This window comes from Tasmannia lanceolata, unplaced genomic scaffold (assembly GCF_043159265.1).
Source record: "Tasmannia lanceolata isolate RefF3 unplaced genomic scaffold, GAP_Taslan_0.1 ptg000019l, whole genome shotgun sequence".
Classification (NCBI taxonomy): domain Eukaryota; kingdom Viridiplantae; phylum Streptophyta; class Magnoliopsida; order Canellales; family Winteraceae; genus Tasmannia; species Tasmannia lanceolata.
This window is the reverse complement of record NW_027518696.1, coordinates 7,775,550-7,796,555: the sequence shown is the minus strand read 5'-3', so window position 1 is coordinate 7,796,555 and position 21,006 is coordinate 7,775,550. Positions and strand designations below refer to the sequence as shown.

Here is a 21,006-nt window from a genome sequence, read left to right as displayed (position 1 = left end):
AGCAGTCTCATTAGAACTTTACCTTTCGAGATCTTAGATCATTTCCTTGTCTTTGACATTAATTTATCTGGTTTAGGGGTTCCCCCTATTAGCCCTAGGGTGTTACTTTGTGTATTCCCTTAGGTCTTTGACCAAAAGGGTGAAAATATTTAAAAATCCAAAAAATATCTAAAGCATTTTAAAAATCCAAAAATATTGGAAAAGCTTTAAAATCCAAAAAACATTGGAATATTTGAAAACTCAAAAATATCAAAAACATTTGAAAACATCAAAAACCTTAAAATATCTGAAGTGTTGAGTTTTAGGAGCGTATTAGGAAAGTTCGTTTTGAACTACGTTGGCTTAATCCTCTTCCATGAGGTACGTAGTGCAGCTTGGGATCATTATCCCAGGTCCAGCCAAACTTTGTAAATAAAAAAAGCTTTTCAAACCTTTTGAAAACATAAAAATCTTTTGAACTTTATTTTTGAAAAGATCTTTCTCTAGAGTTAGGACTTTGTCCTAGATAGAGAGTTTTAGAGTTAGGATTTGGTCTTTGTTTTGTTGTGTGCTTGTTTGTGCTTATTTTAGAGTTAGGGGTTTATCTTAGAGTTATAGGAACGCCTCCGTCCGGTCAGTTGGCGATCCACATCGCCGATTGATGACTAAAATAGGATGTGCTAGTCCGCCCTTTGTTTTCTTTAGGAAACACAGCCTAGTTACACATAGGTTATAGGAACCATCTGCATTTAGTTAGGGCATATAGGGTGTCCTAAAATCCACAATCTATTGGAATTTAAATAATCGCACAAGAAGCTTTAATAACTAGTCCAGTCTTTTAGATCGAGTCTAGGATAGAGGTCTAGATGTCTTAGGCATCATAGTTTAGAATAGGTGCGAAGAACTACGTGACTCTGATTTTTGTGGAGGCGGGGATACGTAGGCTTCTATGGATGAACATCAGACCATCTGAAGACTCGGGCTAAATTGTTTAGAGTTTTAGGATTTGTTGTGCTGTCATGTTGTATGTTTTATTGTGTTTTCTTACTTTCATGTTCAGACCTTATACATTTAGCTGTAGCATGCATGTGTTTGTCCACCAAAACTTAGACATCCATTAGACATGACACTCAGGCATGACACTCATAACCTAGCTGTGCTTAGGTGACACATCTTTTATTTTATTTTGTGTGTGCTTATTATTTCATCCCCGAGTCATGCATGATTAGGTAGACGTTCACTCGGGGATATTTGTTCCCATTTCACATGATTTTGTCCAAACTTCTTTAGAGTTAATAATAAATGCCATAAGAGACCAAGTGCTTGCACTCGGACGAATTGGGGGTGCTCTTCGGACTTTCTCCATTCGTAATCAGGCACGATGCCATATATATTTCTGGTTATCCATTGCACAAAGGATTTGATTTTGGGGTTCCATGGCCTATCCATGGATGACGACTCTGAATTTATTTTAGGTACGTCTTGGTTTTGAGCCTTGGCTCCTGATCAAGACGTATCTCTTTCTTTTTATATCGCCACTCGTGATGTGCTATGAGGGTGGCACCGTTTCGAGAGTTCATTTGTAGAGCTCTCCTACATGTAGAGGTCCACAGACTGTTGGGGACTTGTTCCTCAGCATTTTCTTGGATCGGGGTCCACAATTACTTACCTTCCTATTTGAACCCACCGTCCCTTCCAGGTTAGGCCTCTACCAGCCTTCTATTTGAAATCTGATTTGTATGGCATTTTAATAAGTTTCCATGCAAATTCATTCAATCCAATCCCCTCTTATTGTTGTAAAATAAGTCATTTCAGAAAATCCCGCCGGACATTACTTACCTTCCTATTTGAACCCACCATCCCTTCCAGTTTAGGCCTCTATCAGCCTTCTATTTGAAATCTGATTTGTATGGCATTTTAAAAAAATTCCATGCAAATCCATTCAATCCAATCCCCCCTTGTTGTTGTAAAATAAATCATTTCAGAAAATCTCACAGGACATTACTTACCTTCCTATTTGAACCCACCATCCCTTCCAGGCTAGGCCTCTATCAGCCTTCTATTTGAAATCTGATTTGTATGGCATTTTAATAAGTTTCCATGCAAATCCATTCAATCCAATCCCCTCTTGTTGTAAAATAAATCATTTCAGAAAATCCCACGGGACATTACTTACCTTCCTATTTGAACCCACTATTCATTCCATTTTAGGCCTCTACCAGCCTGCTATTTGAAATCTTCTTTCTATGGCATTTTAATAAATTTCCATGCAAATCCATTCAAACCAATCCCCCCTTGTTGTGGGTTTTCCTCTCCATAAATACCCTCTCATCTACTTTATTTTCCACACACCAGTCTCATTTTCTTACCTCCCAACAGAGAGCCACTACTCCCATCTCACTATAATTCATCAACTTGTTTTTTTTATTTCTTTTGATACTTATCTTCCACTACTCTCGAGAAGTAATGGAGGCATTAAAGATGACTATGGTAGCACTGGTTTTCTTGGCAATGTTTTATATTGAAGGTGGTTATGGAGCAAGAGACTAGTCTCAAGGTGTAAGTTCTGACTGGCTCAGATCCTATACATAATTCGGATTTTCCTCCTCTCCATTTCATTTCTAGAAGAGATTTTGAGATCAAGACTGATGTTCCGACTAGCCCAAATCCTTTACATCATTTCGTTTTGCCTTTCCCTTTTGCTTCTGGAAGAGATTTTGAGATCAAGAAGAATGTTCCGACTGGCCCAAATCCTTTACATCATTTCGTTCCGCCTTTTCCTGTTGCTTCCGAAAGAGATTTTGAGATCAAGAAGAATGTTCCGACTGGCCCAAATCCTTTACATCATTTCGTTCCGCCTTTTCCTGTTGCTTCCGGAAGAGATTTTGAGATCAAGAAGAATATTCCGACTGGCCCAAATCCTTTACATCATTTCGTTCCACCTTTCCCTTATGCTTCCGGAAGAGATTTTGAGATCAAGAAGAATGTTCCGACTGGCCCAAATCCTTTACATCATTTCGTTCCGCCTTTCCCTGTTGCTTCCGGAAGAGATTTTGAGATCAAGAAGAATGTTCCGACTGGCCCAAATCCTTTACATCATTTCGTTTCGCCTTTCCCTGTTGCTTCCAGAAGAGATTTTGAGATCAAGAAGAATGGTCCGACTGGCCCAAATCCTTTACATCATTTCGTTCCGCCTTTCCCTGTTGCTTCCGGAAGAGATTTTGAGATCAAGACTATTGTTCCGACTGGCCCAAATCCTTTACATCATTCTGACATTCCTCCTCTCCATTTCGCTTCCGAAAGAGATTTTGAGATCAAAAGACAAGCTCTAAATAGCCCGAATCCTTTATATAATCCCAGAGATCCTCTCTATTTTGCCTCCGAGAGAAATTATAAAATCAAAAGGCTTGTTCCAAGTGGCCCAAATTCCATTCAATCTCCTGACTCTCCCTGGAGGGGTTAGGGAGACGCATGTTGTGGTGGACCCAAACCATGCATAAGTATCCTACAAGTTTACTTAGTCATATGAAAAATAAGTAGCATGAGCTATTTGAGGAAACTTGTACTTTTACTTTTGGGGTTTGGTATTTTGTAAATGAAAGAGAACTTAAAAATAAAGTAAGGTTTTTATTAAAATATTCTTCTACTATATTTTTGAATTTGATGGCAGTTTTGAGATTTCAGATGTTTTTTTATGGTCTTTTTAGAGCCCTCACCTGTTGTGGGTTGGCCTGCGCCATTCGAAAGAATTTAGCCCCATAACCGAAACCTGAGATGGAAACGAAAGGTAAAACGTCTGTGGCTGAGGTGTCCAAGACGTTTGTGAAGTATTTTATAGTTTAGAACATTAAACTATAAAAGCCATATTTCATTAAATGATAAATATGTCAGTTTCAGTCATTAAAGTTGTATAAAAATGCATGTTGATACTTATTGATTGGATAGCAAATATATACATTTTCAATGGCATGACCAAACCGAGTTAAGAATTACACATAGATAAGATTTTGGAATCTTATATACAGTACAGACCATTCATTCAAAAATTAAAAAAAATAAACAGGTCGTTATGAAATACTTGATTGTTAAGATTTATTCCTCTATAAATGAAGAAACAAAATAGAAGAAGTACTTGGGTTTGTATGTTTTTTTTTTGACAAACCGTGCAAGCAAATATTTCTACGACGAGGTTCGTGAACCATGTTCAGATTCGGGTTTGATGGAGCAGATCAATTATTGAATCATCCACATGTCCAGTATCCGTTGCACAAAAAAATATTTCGGTTAAATTCCATTTTGTAGTTAATCGGTTCTAAGGCACTGCAGACCTTCAATGTGAAGCATATTAAATGATCCAAGAGAGATTAAAAGATGCTTGTAGCCTCCATGATTGCTAGATTACTTGAGCTTCTTAGTGTCAAAGTATCATATGAGCAACTCGGGACGGTGAGCCAATAGCTCATCATGTGTCGGGTTAAGGATTGTACTTTTACAAGCTTGGATGATAAAATTAATTTCAAATCAGTTTTTTTATATTTGTCAATCATGATTATTTGAACTGATGCTACATATTTGACTGTTCAGGTTAGACGAAGCAGAATATTTAGAGCATAGAAAACTAAATGCATACCTTCTTATGGTACCATAGAAGCTTTTGTTGCTGGCCATGATGATGCAAATCTAGAGATCCAACCACATGACAAATAAATGTAATTACATACAAATTGAACAAAAATGCCATATATCGAAGAAACACATAGGAATTCTCACTAGAAGAGAAGGAATTCCCCCCCCCCCCCCTCCCCAAAAATGCAGAATCTAGCCAATATGGCACACCATAGAGTTTAAACAAATAGATGCAGAAAATACAAATTCAATAGAAATTAGGGACTCTATTTATATAGGGAGATTATAAATTCACACCCCTTGTAGGATAATTCGCACCCCTTATATAATGAATTGTGGAAAACTTTAACGCGTTTTGACGTCAAATCACATTAAAAGGGGTGCGAATCATCCTGCAAAAGGTGCGAATTTATCATCACCCTTTATATAATAGCAAAAATAATTTTATTTGCTTTTTGGTAGAAAATCAGGGAAAAAACTATTAAGTAAAAAACAATTTTTCTTTCAATAGATGTCAACTACGGAGTTTCGTATCTCAATGTGATTACATGTATTAATTGGCAAAATGAATCTTCTGCAAGAAAAAAGCAAGAAAACAAACAGACCTTTCACAGAAGCCACTATTTTCTTCCCTTTTGTCTAAAACACTTTAAAATCTCTTAGTAGGACGGAAACACAATTAAGGTAAAACTAGGTCTGCTCAGACGAGATAATGATTGATGAAGTTAATTTTTTTTAATATTTAGTAAAGTAGGTCAATTTTAATAGACTTAATAAGGGAAAAAAACTAACTCAAATATATACTTTGCATGATTAGAGGAAATCGACTCAGCGGGGTCAGTGATTGACTCGGGAGGGTTTTTAAACAATGGTTTAAAACATCAAGGTCATCTAAATCTAGTAGTTTTTTTAAGGCAAATTTAGGTGAGGTTAAGTTTGAAAATTTTCAGAGTATGTTTTCACTCTAAAGAGAATGTAGGTATCTTTGCATCAAAACAACTTGAAATTGGTTAAATTTTACTCAATCATCAGGTGTAAAATAATAAATTTTGTACCAAAACAGAGTCTCTCTTTTCTTTCTAATGCAACAAAGAAAACATATTTCAGCCCTGAAATGAACCCGGCCAAGTTTTGAAGTAGGCCATGTTGGAGCCAAGTAGGAAAAAAGGTGGAAGGAAAAACACCCTTGAAAAAGGGCATTTGCAAATGACAGAAAAGAATTAAAGGTCTGCCACAACGGAAGGGCTGCGAAGAAGCAGTAGTAGCAGCTGGCATTTTTTTTGGACGCTTGCAAAGAATATTTGTTGCCAAAATGGCAAAAATGCCCTAAAGGAAGTGCGAAATTTCATAAAGCTTTATCTTAAAGGAGAGGCAGAATAGAAATGGGATATAGTTGGGATTTAGGCTAAAGTGAGGAAGAATTTAACCCATGATTCACCTTTTATATACAGCATAAGGATTTAAAGGGCCTGCGAGAGCTTTTTGGAAACTGTAACAACCTTTTGACAGCCCTTTACATTCTTGGAAAAATTGCCAATGGGGGACATCAAAATAAGAGAATTGCTAACAGGGTACTAAGTTTTGAAAAATTGTTAGAGAGGGACGAAATGGGGGTTATCAACCCTCTAAACGGGGTTATCAAACTCTCAAAAGGGGGTTATCAACCCTCTTTAACAATTTTCAAAATTGTGTCCAGCCAGACTTATTCTCAAGCCGGACTGACAAATTCCAGACTGATTCTCAGGCCGGACTGACAAATTTCGGACTGATTCCCAGGCCGGACTGACAAATTCCGGACTGACAAATTTCGAACTGGATATAGCGCAAAGCGCTAAAGGACAAAATTCAGCTCATCTCAAGCCGAACTGGATATAGCGCAAAGCGCTACAAGACAAAATTCAGTTCATCTCAAGCCGACTAGGACTCGGTGTGATTCGCTACAAGACAAAATTCAATTTTGTCTTTTAGCAGATTGCGCTATATTCAGTCCATCTTAAGCCAAACTGGATATAGCGCAAAGCGCTACAAGACAAAATTCAGTCCATCTCAAGCTAAACTGGATATAGCGCAAAGCGCTACAGGACAAAATTCAGTCCATCTCAAGCCGAACTGGATATCGCGCAAAGCGCTACAGGACAAAATTCAGTTCATCTCAAGCTGACCAGGACTCGGTGTGATTCGCTATAAGACAAAATTCAATTTCGTTTTTTAGCATATTGCGCTATATTCAGTCCATCTCAAGCCGAACTGGATATAGCGCGAAGCGCTACAGGACAAAATTCAGTCCATCTCAAGCTGAACTGGATATAGCGCGAAGCGCTACAGGACAAAATTCAGTCCATCTCAAGCAGAACTGGATATAGCGCAAAGCGCTACAGGACAAAATTCAGTCAATCTCAAGCCGAACTGGATATAGCGCAAAGCGCTACAGGACAAAATTCAGTCCATCTCAAGCCGAACTGGATATAGCGCAAAGCGCAACAGGACAAAATTCAGTTCATCTCAAGCCGAACTGGATATAGCGCAAAGCGCTACAGGACAAAATTCAGGTCATCTCGAGCCGCACTGACTTTTCAGGCCGGACTGACGGCTTGGCCGAACTGATTTTCCAGGCCGGACTGACGGCATGGCCGCACTGACTTTCCAGGCCGGACTGATTTTCCAGGCCGCACTGGATGTGACGCGTCTCGCTAAACGACAAAAGTCAGTCCGGCCCAAGCTGGATGGATATGACGCGTCTCGCTAAACGACAAAAGTCAGTCCGGCCCAAGCCGGACTGGATATGACGCGTCTCGCTAAACGACAAAAGTCAGTCCAGCCCAAGCCGGACTGGATATGACGCGTCTCGCTAAACGACAAAAGTCAGTCCGGCCCAAGCCGGACTGATGAATTTCCGGACTCATTTCCAGTCGAACTGACGAATTTTCGGACTCATTTCCGGACTCATTTCCAGCCGAACTGACGAATTTCCGGATTCATTTCCGGACTCATTTCCAGCCGAACTGACAAATTTCCGGACTCATTTCCAGCCGGACTGACGAATTTTCGGACTAATTTCCAGCTGAACTGACGAATTTCCGGACTCATTTCTGGACGGAATTTCCGGACTCATTTCCAGCCGAACTAACGAATTTCCAGACTCATTTCCGGACTCATTTCCAGCAAATTCAAGAATGTAATTCACCACACTTCCCCAAGTCACTACAATGACTTGGAAAACTGGGGGGCAACTGATGGGGTGTAAAAACTCCAGCCTGTAGCAGGCCGACACCTGTCCTGGAGTAGGTAAACTCCAGCTTGTAGTAGGCCACCACCTGTCCTGGAGTAGGTGAACTCCAGCCTATCACGGGCTGCCACCTGTCCTGGACACGTCATCGAGTTTCCTTATATAAAAGGGGGTTCAAAGCTCAAACCATGGGTAATGAAAAATCTTCTCTCCACTCAAAACTCTTAAGACTAGCTCTGCACTCCTGCTCATACTGACTTGAGTGTCGAAGGGCCTGTCCAGAGTAAAACCCGGGTCGGTCTTCTGACCTCGCTTGTCTTTGTGCAGGACTTAGCTCTCTCAACAGGACTCAGTCCCTTCACTCCACTTTACTCTGGTCACCTAGCTCAGCTCTTACGTCACTATCGTACATGTTACCGATTTTCGGTCTAACATACTGTGTTTTTCTCTTCTCTGACGTGCAACCTATTCATCTCTTTGCTCATTTTTTTGTATTTCTCTAGTCTCTCCTGCTCACTCTCTCTGTGCAAAACGTTATTCAGTCTCTGCCAAATGTCTGCCGTTTTGCTCTCTCTAATATTTATAAGCAATAAAAAAAAAAAACCTTCTAGGACTCAAATTCCCATTAAAACATTACTCTCACTATCCTACTCTAACTATAATTAATCCAAACAAAGAATCCTATTATAATTCAACTACCTAGCAACCTAGAATTCTTAGTTCGACTAGGACTCAACCATGTTGGCCTGTAACGGGCTGCACCGCACCTCATCTGCCCGTCCCCTCCGGCACCGTGTAGACGAGTCGGTGATGACTCTCAACAGCCAAAGCCTTGTTGTGGGGGCTTAAGTGGTTCTCGGAGCATCTATCACTCCCCTTGATAGTGGAAGGTGACTCCTCTAATGTTATTGCTTGGGTGAATAATTCGGCACCCGGACCGTGGAAATTGGCAAACATCGTTTTTGGAAATCTAGGATTGTTAAAGGATCATCCGACCTCAATTCTCATACATGCTCCGTTCAGCTATGGTGTGGAAAAATTATGATATGGAAGTCAGCTAATGAAGTGGCGGATCATCCGATAAGTGAAATGGATGGGGATGGGTTAAATGGGAATGGGCACCCACCCTCTTAGGGCTAGCTTTTAGGGGGTGAGTTGAGTTCGACCCGGTTTAATTCCCAAGAGTTTCCCACTCCAATCCTTGTACCAATTTCATTGGTTTTTAAAGGGTAGGTTGTGGCAATTTGGTCATTTCATAGCTTTCCTGAAGCTTGAGAGGTGGATTTAAAACGATCAACCTTGAATTTCCCTTTGCCCCCACCTCAACCTACTGCTTTTTTTCAAGAAATTTCTCGCGGTAACTCCTTTTCCTTTCATCAATTTCCGCATTTTTGCTTTTCATTTCTTTCCTAGCTGCTCCTGGAGATTAGTAATTACGTTTTCTTGAACATTCTGCAACTTTTTTTCTGCGAAATTATTGAAGAATTTCACTTCAAATCCCTGCATCAGCTCGATCTGAGAAGCTCCGGTGTGAAACCCTAAAATTTCACTCGTTCGAATTCAGATCGCTAAATTTGAAGGTAACTCTTTTTCTTCCATCATTCTCCTCATGTTTTCTTTCGTTTCTTGCATAGATCGATCCCGGAGATTTGCGTAATTACATTTTCTTGAACCGTCTGCAAGTTTTTTCTGCGAAATAATTGAAGGATTTCACTTCAGATCCCTGCATCAGCTGGATCGAAGAAGATCCGATCTAAAACCCTAACATTGATCTGCATAGTTTCTTCAAAAATATTTGACATCACACTACATTTTGTAGCTCAGACAGTAGAAAGCAGAGAAAAATCCTCATAAAACCAGTAGATCTATCATCTATCTATGATCTATTTGAAGCCGCAGCTAATTTGTGGTTTTTATTTGTTTTAGGTTTTCCTATGTCATTTTCATAGTATCTGCAGTGATCTGATCTGCCGTGAACATTAACCTATTTTAAACTAAACTCTAAGATCCAAAATAAAAAAAAATAAAAAAATCAACTTCTTCGGGTGATCTGCATAGATCTACATATTTGGAACAATCATACGTTTTTTTTTTTTTGGTCTTCATCATGTTTTACAAATGATACCTATTTTCTATGGATTGTTACAAGGGGATTTGACATTGAACTACTTTCTGTAGCTTCGATTAGAGAATTCGTGAAGAAAAACCCTAAGAAAACCAATAGATATCACCGTCTTTGCATTCATGGCTAATTCTATCTGATTCCATGCTTTTACTCTGTAATATGTTTTGCTCTTCTATTTCTACAGCAATTGGAGAGATCTCACCTGCTAAGATTTTACTAGACTCGCATTGTTTTCAAACTAAATTCAAAGACGTAGATGTTTCCTCCACTCTCAGTGTAATCTGCTACATGGATCTCTGGTTTCACAATGGGAAATCGTTACATGATCGTGCAGGAAAATAAGGACGCACAGAAGAGATGGATGATGAAAGAGTTGAAGCCATGAGAAAACGGAAGAAGACAGTAATGGTCTGTTTTTTATTCTTAGTTTTTCATACTATTGCGATCCATTAATTTAGTTCCACCGATATTACCAACTCCATTTTTGCACTTCTTCTGTTTCCATTTGATCTTTTTATTTTTATTTTTTGGTTAAAGGAGGGAACTGAAGCAAAAGCAGGGCAAGGAGAGGTGGTGGAAGAAGAGACGGAAACAAATTTTGCAGGATCAGAAGAGGTGGAAATGAACATCAGTCGCATTCTCCAAACGATCGATCGCTTCACTGAACAGGTATGCTTCTCACCTAAATAGAACAAGGGTTAAGGAGCATTTAAAGCACCTATTTTCATGCACCCCCACGCATATATCCTCAAAACACATTTATTACTGGAGCAACGATTGGAGTCGAGATTTTATTTCCTTAATTACAATTTCAACAAAAGAGGCTTGAGTTTGGTTTTTACAAAAATACCCCCACCATGACAAAATAACAAGAATACCCTTATCTCATAAAAGATAACGAAAATATCCCTACTTAAATCTCATGAAAAATGACAAAAATACTTATATCTCATAGAAAGTGTTAAATACACCTATCTCTTCGGGAAAAAAAAAAAAAAAAACTCATATATCATGGAAAATAAAAAGACCCTATCTCATAAAAAATGATCAAAGTACCACTCACTCATAAAAAATGACCAATACACTTATATCTCATAGAAAATAATAAAAAAGACCTATCTAATGCAAGACAATTTACATGGTGGACGGCTCTGCACTTACGTGCAACCCGAAAAAAATACTGGTGGCCGCATTTTTTTTGGTGATCCAACCATTCATTTTGTTGGGCCCTGATTTTATTCTCTAATTCAGATCTAATTTTATTCTCTAATAAAATCTTCTCCATAGAATGATCTTAACCCTTTGATTTGAGAAGGTTTAAAATGGACACCGCAATATAAAAAAACTACATAGATCGGGGTTAGGATTGAAAAATATTTTCTGGGCACACCCCCAACATATGAAAAAAATACGTGTGCCGACATTGTTTGGGTGGGTGATCCAATCATTCATTTGTTGGGCCCTAATGTAGATAGTCTGGGCCCGTAAAATCTTCTCCATAGAATGATCTTAACCCTTTGATTTGAGGAAGTTTAAAATGGGCACCACAATAAAAAAAAATGCATAGATTGGAAGGTTAGGATCATCGATCCTATGAACAAAATACACTATCTCATAAAAATGACAAAATACACTATCTCATGAAAATGACAAAAATAAACTTATCTCATATAAAATAATAAAATATTTCAATCTCATGGAAAATGGGTTAACCTACTTTGGCTATTATCTTTTATGACATAGGGGTATTCTTGTTATTTTCTCGTAATAGAAATGAAATTGTGGGAAACGGTTCTCTAATAATAAATGTGTTTTGAGGATAAAAGTGTGGGTACATGAAAATAGGTGCTTTAAATGCTCCTTAACAATGCCCTAAGGGCACTCGTTAGCAAAACCCATAGAACAATTATGAAACTATGAGGGAATCAGTTTTGGAAAACTGATTATTGGACTCATAGTGAGTCACAACTTTGAGTTCAAAAAACAGTTTTGGGCTCCAAATCCAAAACGAAGAGGGCCTAAGGGAATAATTTTAACATCATGTGTGTGAGCCCAGATAGAGCTTCTCATGTGCAAGTGTAATTTGTAAGTATAAACTGGATCATCATTTTTATTAAGCATCATGCACAAAGCTAAAAAGGTCCCTTTCTTTAAACACCCTTTTTATCTGTATTATATATTTGTAGGCTACTGATCCGCAACCATGTTTTGATAATGGAACGAACTCACCTTGTTTTACATGTTTTAACCAACTGTCAATTGCAATTACAATTTCAAAAAAAAAAAAAAAAAACTCTTAGCTGCTAATTAAAACATGTAAAACAAAGTGCATTTGTCCCGTTATCAAAACATGGTCACGCTGATATCGATCTCCTATTATTATTACCAACTTTCCATGAGAAAATGCTTAATACAAATGACCAGGTTTTGGGTTTGGAGTTCTAGTTGTAGAAACTAAATTCCATATTTTTGTTTTTTCAGGACCACATTTCTCTGAAGTTTACCATAGATTTTTTAATCATTTCCGGGTTCATACTCTCCCCTTTACCTTAATACCCTGTTTGGATTGCAAGAAAAACTATCCGACTAAATTTTTTCTTTCCACGGCAAATGATATGATTATCGTTAATTCGGAAAGATTTTATCATAAACTGAAGCTCCCTCTAAGTAAAAATTGAATAGGATTGGTTGGAGTTATCTTTTCTCATATGTAAAAAAAAAAGTAGGAACTTTCTGAATATTATTCCTGTATAAACTTTTCCATGAAATTCCTGCAATCCAAGCAGAGACTCAACCTTTCATTGGTCTCGTGTAGGTATCAGAGCTGCTGGAAACAGGGAAAACGCTGTTTAGGGATCTGAGTGGTGAATTTGAAGAGCGCATGTTTAGGTAAGTGTAATTTATTTATAATCACACCATGATGGACACTATTATTTGTGTTGTTTCCTTCAATTTGTATTACATATGGGAAGTACACACCGCTCTATTCTCATCCCATGGTCTTTAACTTCTTGGGCCGGTGTTGAGTAGAACAAGATTGATTTCCCCCTATTTTCTTGGCAGAATACATCGAGAGCATGTTGAGAAATGGGAAGAAGAGATTAAGGAGCTGAGAGCGCTGGATGCATCAAACGAAGAGGCCAGTGCTCGTCTGCATAATGCTCAATATCTGCTTCAGAATGCACACATCAACTCCTGAGGTGAACCAAATGCAGCTGGCTCAATTTAGCTAACAGTAGACCCATTTAGGAAATGGACAAGTTTGTTTTTATCTAGATTTTCCACACATATTAACATAGAAAGAAAGAGAATTTTTACATTGACACGAGAAGATGACCAAGTGACAAAGGGGCATGCTTCTATGGAGACTTAGAGGTGGAGACAGTATGAGAAAGGGACATATTTGATCCAACAGCAGCCCATTAAGTCCAGTGTAGACGGTATGAGAAAAGTACCGCCCTTGATATTTGATCCTACAGCAGCTCATTGCTGTTGGATCAAATATCAAGGGCGTGAAGTTCTCGCTGGACTTCACGCTCGGGCACCATATAAAATCTAATTTTAATACTAACATTCTGCATATAGGAGACTTAGAGGTGGTAGTAAAAGCAATTCAAAACAACCATTGTAGCTTGATCATGACTCATCAGTAGAGGGTTGAAAGTAGTGCAACGCAGGAGCAAGCTTGATCATGACTCATAGTATGATAGACCAGGAGCATGCTCCTGGAACCCAAAAGAGGAAACATACAATATCACAAGTAACTTCCTCCGAAAAACAGCTTATAAACTTTCTCCTAGGTATAAAAATTAGGGATCTGCTAGGATCCATTGCAAAAGGCATTTCGCGGCTGGTCCGTTGCATGTCAGACCAGCCACGTCGAGCATGAAGACAACAGCTTTTGTGTCCATTCACGAGGTGGGTGGTCTGACATGCAACAGACCAGCCGCGAAATGCCTTTTGCTAGGGACGCCAGCAATTCCCTAAAAATTATATATGGGCTACCTCCAACAGCTTATAAACTAATATAGCTTATAAACATTTTAAGTAAGAAATCCAGGTTTTAGAAATCTCTCCCCAATCCTGAGATTTCTAAACCCTGGAAACACAGGACGATCTCCTACTCTCTCGCTAGACAAAAAGAGTGGAGAGAAATAAAAAAACAACGGACGATCTCCTACTCTCTCACTCGACAAAAAGAGCGGAGAGAAATCAAAAAACGACGGACGGTCTCCTTCTTTCATCTCCCATCTCCCACCAGGGTTTTGAGGACATCCAAGATTTTAAAATATTGATATCCAAATGGCCCCTTAGGGTTAAAACAAAAATGGGAAGGGAACCCCTTCGATTTTGAATATGGTTCTGTTGCAACTTATGTAGATCATTTTGATTAGGCCATGTTTGTTTTTGAGAATCAATCTTGGCGAAATGAGGCGATTGGTTCACCGCACAGAATCGATTTTGGACTCACCTTGATTTACATCCATCGCAATATGTGCATTTTTGCTGGGATACAGAATATTTGAGTCCAAAATTGATTCTACAGCTGTGAACCCAACGCCCAATTTTGGACTCAAACGTGATTCTAAACTCCAAAACAATACGAGGCTGATGGTTTTGCGGATAGCAGAGCCCAGAATGGAACTATGGGTTCTCGTACATATCTGGACTACACTCAACTACTCAACCCTGTTGCCTCTCTGTCGATAGATATTTGAAGAAAATTTGCTAATCCCTTAATGGCAAAGTCTTTCACCCATGAAAATCACATCATAGGGACAAAACAGGTTGTCCTCTCACTCATATTTGAAACAACAGTAACTATTTCTAGAACAAAAAGGATGCTTTCCTTGGAGGAAAAGTGAACTACAGAGGAAAACACATGTTTGGTTGTAAAGACTAAAGACTTCAAGGAAAACGAAGGGAGTGTGATAATTAAAACAACAGTTTGGGAGGAGAGTCATTATCAAAATACGAGGGCCTTCTCGAGATTTCTCCTTAAAATTTTGCATTTACCTCTCTTCGGGGTCGAAAGTGCGATACACTAGGAAAAGTGGGTGAAAGGGGGGGTATCCCTGGGGTTTCCATAGGACGAAAGTAACCACACTGTAAGAGATTTGGAACCACACAGAAAGTAACCACACTGTAAGAGGTTTGAAATTTGAGATTTGCCAAATTTCAAATCTACATATTACAGAGATGTCACTCCCCTGAAGTTGTCTGAGGAAAAAGCAGTGACTGTTTGAGACAAATCATTCATTACAAGCTTGAAACCAGATGAAGAGAAGCTGAATAAGCACGGAAAAAAAACTAAAAGATGAGCTATTTTTATGCTTCCAAGCATCTAGAAATTGCATGATTTTGAAGCAGAGTAACACCTTGAGTAGAAAATTTGTGCAACCATAATTTGTAAGTGTAAAATTAAATCACATATAAGATGTTTCTTTTTGAAAGATATGAAGTTTACAAGATGTTGTCCTCAGTTCCAGCTCCTATAGATGAAAATGATCACTGGCTGAATGAAATCAAGCTGGTTCAATTGAAAAAACACCAAATTTGAAAGATGGCTGTTGGGATTCTCAGGGATGGATGCAGCCAAACACTGGATTAGAACCTACAAGTGATCCAAGGTAAAGGAATTATTAACCAGATCAGAGCTTAAAGAAGCCCATTCAAAAGGATATGAAGAAATTACAGAGCTGGAGAATCATTGGAGGCAAGGTTTTAAATTTCGATTTCGGTTTTGGTCACCGCAGAAACGGAAACGCTTTGGTTTTGGTTGGAAAGTTTGGTGGAAATCCTGTAAATTACGGAAACGTATGCAAACATATGGAAATGATATACTTTTAAGACAAAGCTTCAAGAAATGCTAGAATAAATACAAATACATACTTAGACAACTACTAACAATGGTTTAATAACATCAAACACCTAATGACATGCGTTGTTGTGCATGCCTAATAATTCAATGCATACCATGTCATATATAATTCATATAAACATGGGATGCATAGTACATACACCACATTTTACATGCAATTCATACAATTATAATTTATCTAAAATATACTAACATACCATACCACTAATGCACTTACAATTTTGATTTCGATATACGTTTCAGTTTCGGTGAGGATATAAATGGAACTATTTCGCTTGTTTCGTGTCGGTTTCGGTAGAAATTTAAAAGCATGGTTGGAGGGGAATCAGCTGCTCTTTCCCTGTCATCTGTTTTAGTTTACTTACTGAATATTTTGTGGTTCCATGCATACTAAATCATACAAAACAGAATTGATTCCGCAGGCACTGGATGATAAACAATTCGAATGACGAGCATTATACATATAATAGGTAAAAGGATAATTGCGAATTATAATCATACAAAAAATGCTCAAGCAAAGCTTCTTCTCTTACAATTGCACTGGAGATCTGCCACTCCGGTATTACTCATCACCCAATGCAAGCTCCAGGGCATAGTCGTCCCTTTCCTATAAGCAAATAGATAAAAAAAACTGTGAAATTTATTGCTGTTTGATTTTGGACATAGTAGCAGCAATGGCAGAAACTTTGTGGCAGAGTAGTAGACAACATGAAAAACAATTTCAAGCACCAAAAGTAGACTTGGAAAACGAAATTGATAGCACTAAGAAACCTTCGAAAAATTAACAACCAGAAAGAAGCCACGAAGTAATAGCACAGTAAGAAGATGGCCACTGCTTTCCGGTGCACTTGTGTAGATAGAAACATTTTCTTTTGATTAAGGAAAAATCTATCGTTCAAAAGACTAGGCCTGTGAAACTTACAATAGGCCCTCGGGCAAAATACCGTCCAAATTGAAGCCAATATACCTGCACATTAGGGAGTTTACATTCCGGTTACCAAATATAATAACGTGAAAGATCAATTAAGACAAAGAAGAATTTCTGTATTTCACTTTCTCTATGTTTAATTTAAGGAATATGGGTGATTTGCAATTTGGATTTACCTCATCCTCATCTTGAGTTTCAACTTCAATGTCAGAAGATGGGAAGCCCACGCAGAGCAACGCGTACCCCTGAACCAAAAAAGATTAGAATGCCAAACGACTATTACACTTCAAGATGCTCTACTTTTTATAACTAAGAGACTCTTTGGTTGTGTTAACTTACCAACTTCTCCAAAAGCTTAAGCTATTGGAGAAAAGCATTATTTATCTTTTATACTTTAACACTCCCCCGCACGTGTAGCCCACTTGGCAAACACGTGGCACATGTGGTCCCACTTTGGGACGACCATCGCATGTGGATCCGGGAGGTTTTGAACTCGAGACCTTTGGCTCTGATGCCATGTTAACTTACCAACTTCTCCAAAAGCTTAAGCTTTTGGAGAAGTTGGTAAGTTAACGGGGCTGCTACCAAAATGAGTCCTTATTTGCAAATAAAGAATATTTTGATCTAATCTTAATTGCAAATGGGATATTAAGGTCTCTTTGAAAGCCATAAATTATTTCGTTTGTAAAAACAATTATAAACATTATTTGTAAATAGTCATTTCTAACTTCAAAACTATTTGCATAAAAGATTAAAGGAAACGAAATCTCCACCCCTTTCCCAGCATTTTCTTTTGAATGATATCCCTTTTCTGAGCATTTACACCCCCTTTTGTTTGCCCATTCCTAAAAGAGACCATATTTCTGCCCATTTTGTTCATCTTTTCTTGGAAATGATTTTATTTTCAGGAAAAGAAAGCGTGGAAAAGCTGAAAATAGGGTGAAAATTAATTTCCCTAAGGTTAAATGCAAATAAATTTTAGAGGTATCCAAAGAGTCCCTACGCACCACCCAATGCTCAAGAGTGCCACAACTTAGAATGGCAACTTGCAGAGCTAGTAAGCTAATTTACTGCTGATAAATGTTTATAAATACTTTAAAGAAACTCTTTTTGTGCTTAGGTTATGGAAAATGAATGGAAATTTGAAGTAATGAAGTTGGCAAGTTCACATCTAATTGTATTACATTGTCATGTTGTCACGCTCAACAGTATTATGCAAGTACAACGGTAAAAAAATGTTTTCAACAGTATTATGCAAATTCAATGCTAAAAAAGTGTTTTGGGTGTTGGAGCTTCAAATCATGGTATTAGTTAACGGCATAACTGGTAACTTTCTATTAAATAATGCTTGCACACTACTAACTCTGCCCTTGGATCTTAACTTACAGGTGCACCACTAAACGCCGCTACTTAAAGATAGTTGGAGTCTCCTAATTGTGCAACAGATTTAGGGAACACTATATTTGTGATTCAACCAAGCTAGACTCAACTTGCACCCTCGATTTGGTTTACACTACCACTCGGGATTAGTGAACTTGAGTCTCCTTTATCTGAATATCTTTAAAATTTGACGAGTCTCACTTTAGATTCACATGTAACGTAGAGACCGAAAGTGATATCTCTTTAACACTATCTTACTAATTAGGTAATCCTAAATCAGTATGAGACAATCTGATATTGACAAACCTACAAATAGGAAGTTGATCGGAGGTTAAGATCATCGTCAGGGCACTTGCAACGATACGTCATAGATCAAATCAACTTAGTTTAATCGAAGCCGTAAACATTAAAGATTCAACCAATGGCTAACACCTTCCATTGAAAGTCAGGTTGTCTAAAGCAGAAAATTGGCAGTTTGAGCAGTGAGGATTTTGATCTACTCAAATGATTAACTTCAACAATGTAACCAGTGAAGTGTGCTCTGGCAAAAAAGAAAAGTGTTTTAATTAAAAACACTAGTCTTGGTCTTACATGCATGTTTACCCACTTGTCTTACACTCACTCTAACATAACTCACTTAAATCTAATAGAACTGCCTGAACTCAGATGAGTTTGGTGTGTCTTTGCACTTCCTACCAAGGCCTTACATAAGCATTCGAGCGCATAGAGTGAAATGACTAGCACACAACTCGAGATGCACAAAATTCTATGTAGCCAAGGAAAGTGGACCACCGACTATGAGAACCACTCAAATCATTCCAAATTCAAGAGAAAATCTCAATGAAAAAAATCAATGATTTTCATTGAGATTTTCATTGAGCTTTGAGTGATTCCAACAACAGATGGTAAGAATGAAAATGTCAAATAATTACGTATTCATACTCAAATGTCTCCCAATAGAAGTTGAAACTGTAACAACCTTAGACTTCAGTTCAGCAGATATTCCAAGGGCCTCAGGCTGTCTTAGTTGTCCAGATTTTACTCGAACAGCACAGCTGGTACAGCAACCTGTTCAGTGAAATGTTTCTGCTATCAGTGCCTTCCATTTATAATAAATGAGAAGGTTAATATCATTCCAGAGAAATGGAACTTTAAGGGAAGTCTGTGGAAGCAAAAGGATTCAAAGAAGTGACAAAATCAAAAGAGAATTCACGTAATATAAGTTTCATCGGAAACAGTTCAGATTCACATTATCTACAAATTATAAGTTTAAGAAGAATAGGACAATACCGTGCCTGCAAGCAAATGGCAGAGATATGTTCTGTGATTCTGCTGTGTGTAAGATATACTGGTCCTGCAATCAAATAAAAAAGGTATCACATAAAAATGAAATTAATGCATGGATATAAGAACATTATGAGGAAGATCAGTGAAAGGTATCACATAAAAATGAAATTAATGCATGGATATAAGAACATTATGAGGAAGATCAGTGAAAGGTATCACATAAAAATGAAATTAATGCTTGGATATAAGAACATTATGAGGAAGATCAGTGCTTAAATCAGTCACAACGTTGAAGAAACAAATTATAACCAAATTATTGTAAAAAAGGTATGTTGAGTGTACATGAAACCCGAGATTTGAGGCTGATTCAGATTTCAATTTAGAAACACAATCAAAATGCAACTTGGGCATTTTCATATGGCAGTTTAGATACATATAAGGGCCTTATTCAGATTTCAATTTACAAACGCACCCAAATTGCAACTTGGGTATTTTCAGAATTCAGATGACAGTTTAGACACATATAATGAATTGAGAAAAGACCCAACAGGACCCAAATTGTGATTTGGGAGTAAACTCCAAGGCAACCAAAACCATCGAATTACACTTAAAAAAAAAATTTAAAAATAATGTCCAAAGAGGAAACACAAAAATAAAAGAGGGACTGTAAAACCCTAATAAGAGAGATTGAATTGTTGTTACCTCGGGAACGAAGAACTGATGAACGACCCCTCGCTTTCGGTCATGAACAGTGACTTTGTGAGTCTGAACTTGGCCATTTGAAGGAGAGGAGCTCGTGGGCCCGGCTGGAGTTTGAACCTCTGCTTTCGTAGAACGGATAACAGACGGGTTATATACAGATTCCGGGTTTCTAGCCCGTAAGGGCTGGTGAAAAACAAGCGGTTTGTGACAGATAGAAGTGCAGAAAGACCAGTTACAGGGAATTCTAACACCCATCTGTGCCCGGAATTGCTACTCTGGCAACAGTCGGTAGTTTAAGTAGGAATGCTATCCACAACTGGATATGGGTAACGATCGAATCTGTGTTATATTAGTCCCTGGTTATGACGTTTGGGATCTGATATTTGGGCATCCTGATATTCCACCCCTCTATTTTTACTAGAGAAAAGTACGGACTGTGGGCTAATGTTTGGCGAAATTACGCAGGCACCTTTTAAAACAAGAATAAAAACGGGGCTAATCTTCAAAATCGGGTTGGAAAAAGACCCTGATACCCTTCTGACATCGACATAGTCCTCCTTTTTCATTACTACCTATTAAATTGGCGCGCTTCACGAGGCTTCTTTTGGTTCGTTTGAATATGAATTTGTACCGACAGAACCTTGGGTTTGTTTCTATCTTGGCCGTCGGAAATAACTAGAGACGGATGGATGCTTGACATGTTTTGGAAAACTTTTTGGAACGCTGACGTTATTGAATACTTTTTGGAACGCTGTCGTTATCTTTTCTCACTTCTCTTAGTAACGTTATTGAATACGTCTCTCTTGGCTTAGAATCTTTTCCCTTATCTTTTGGTCCTCATTATTTACGCTGCCGGCGTATCTACTTTTGGG

At 38.2% G+C, this 21,006-nt stretch overlaps 2 protein-coding genes across 6 annotated transcripts; one reads left to right on the top strand and one right to left on the bottom strand.

Moving 5' to 3' along the window:
* Nucleotides 1-9,105: 9,105 nt before the first annotated feature.
* On the top strand, nucleotides 9,106-13,279 carry LOC143853470 (knotted 1-binding protein). Of its 4 annotated transcripts, none has more exons than XM_077363252.1 (6): nucleotides 9,106-9,188; nucleotides 9,341-9,411; nucleotides 10,291-10,364; nucleotides 10,494-10,625; nucleotides 12,772-12,845; nucleotides 13,020-13,279. In XM_077363252.1, exons 3-6 carry the CDS (start codon nucleotides 10,314-10,316, stop codon nucleotides 13,153-13,155), a joined length of 393 nt encoding a protein of 130 aa, XP_077219367.1. In that variant the 5' UTR covers nucleotides 9,106-9,188; nucleotides 9,341-9,411; nucleotides 10,291-10,313; the 3' UTR covers nucleotides 13,156-13,279. The 4 variants fall into 4 exon arrangements, with proteins under 4 accessions (XP_077219367.1, XP_077219370.1, XP_077219369.1 ...); XM_077363254.1 differs by having other exon boundaries at nucleotides 9,148-9,188; nucleotides 9,315-9,411; XM_077363255.1 differs by lacking the exon at nucleotides 9,341-9,411 and having other exon boundaries at nucleotides 9,107-9,188.
* A 2,083-nt stretch (nucleotides 13,280-15,362) lies between these two features.
* FDC2 (2Fe-2S ferredoxin-like superfamily protein) lies at nucleotides 15,363-20,520 on the bottom strand. 2 transcript variants are annotated; one of them, XM_077363123.1, is made up of 7 exons: nucleotides 20,135-20,520; nucleotides 19,436-19,499; nucleotides 19,125-19,213; nucleotides 16,942-17,010; nucleotides 16,760-16,804; nucleotides 16,371-16,444; nucleotides 15,363-15,570 (listed from the first exon to the last, which is right to left on the bottom strand). In XM_077363123.1, the coding sequence occupies exons 1-6, from the start codon at nucleotides 20,387-20,389 to the stop codon at nucleotides 16,400-16,402; spliced, it is 567 nt and encodes a 188-aa protein (XP_077219238.1). In that variant the 5' UTR covers nucleotides 20,390-20,520; the 3' UTR covers nucleotides 15,363-15,570; nucleotides 16,371-16,399. The 2 variants fall into 2 exon arrangements, with proteins under 2 accessions (XP_077219238.1, XP_077219237.1); XM_077363122.1 differs by lacking the exon at nucleotides 15,363-15,570 and having other exon boundaries at nucleotides 16,226-16,444; nucleotides 20,135-20,519.
* Between the last annotated feature and the right edge of the window lie 486 nt (nucleotides 20,521-21,006).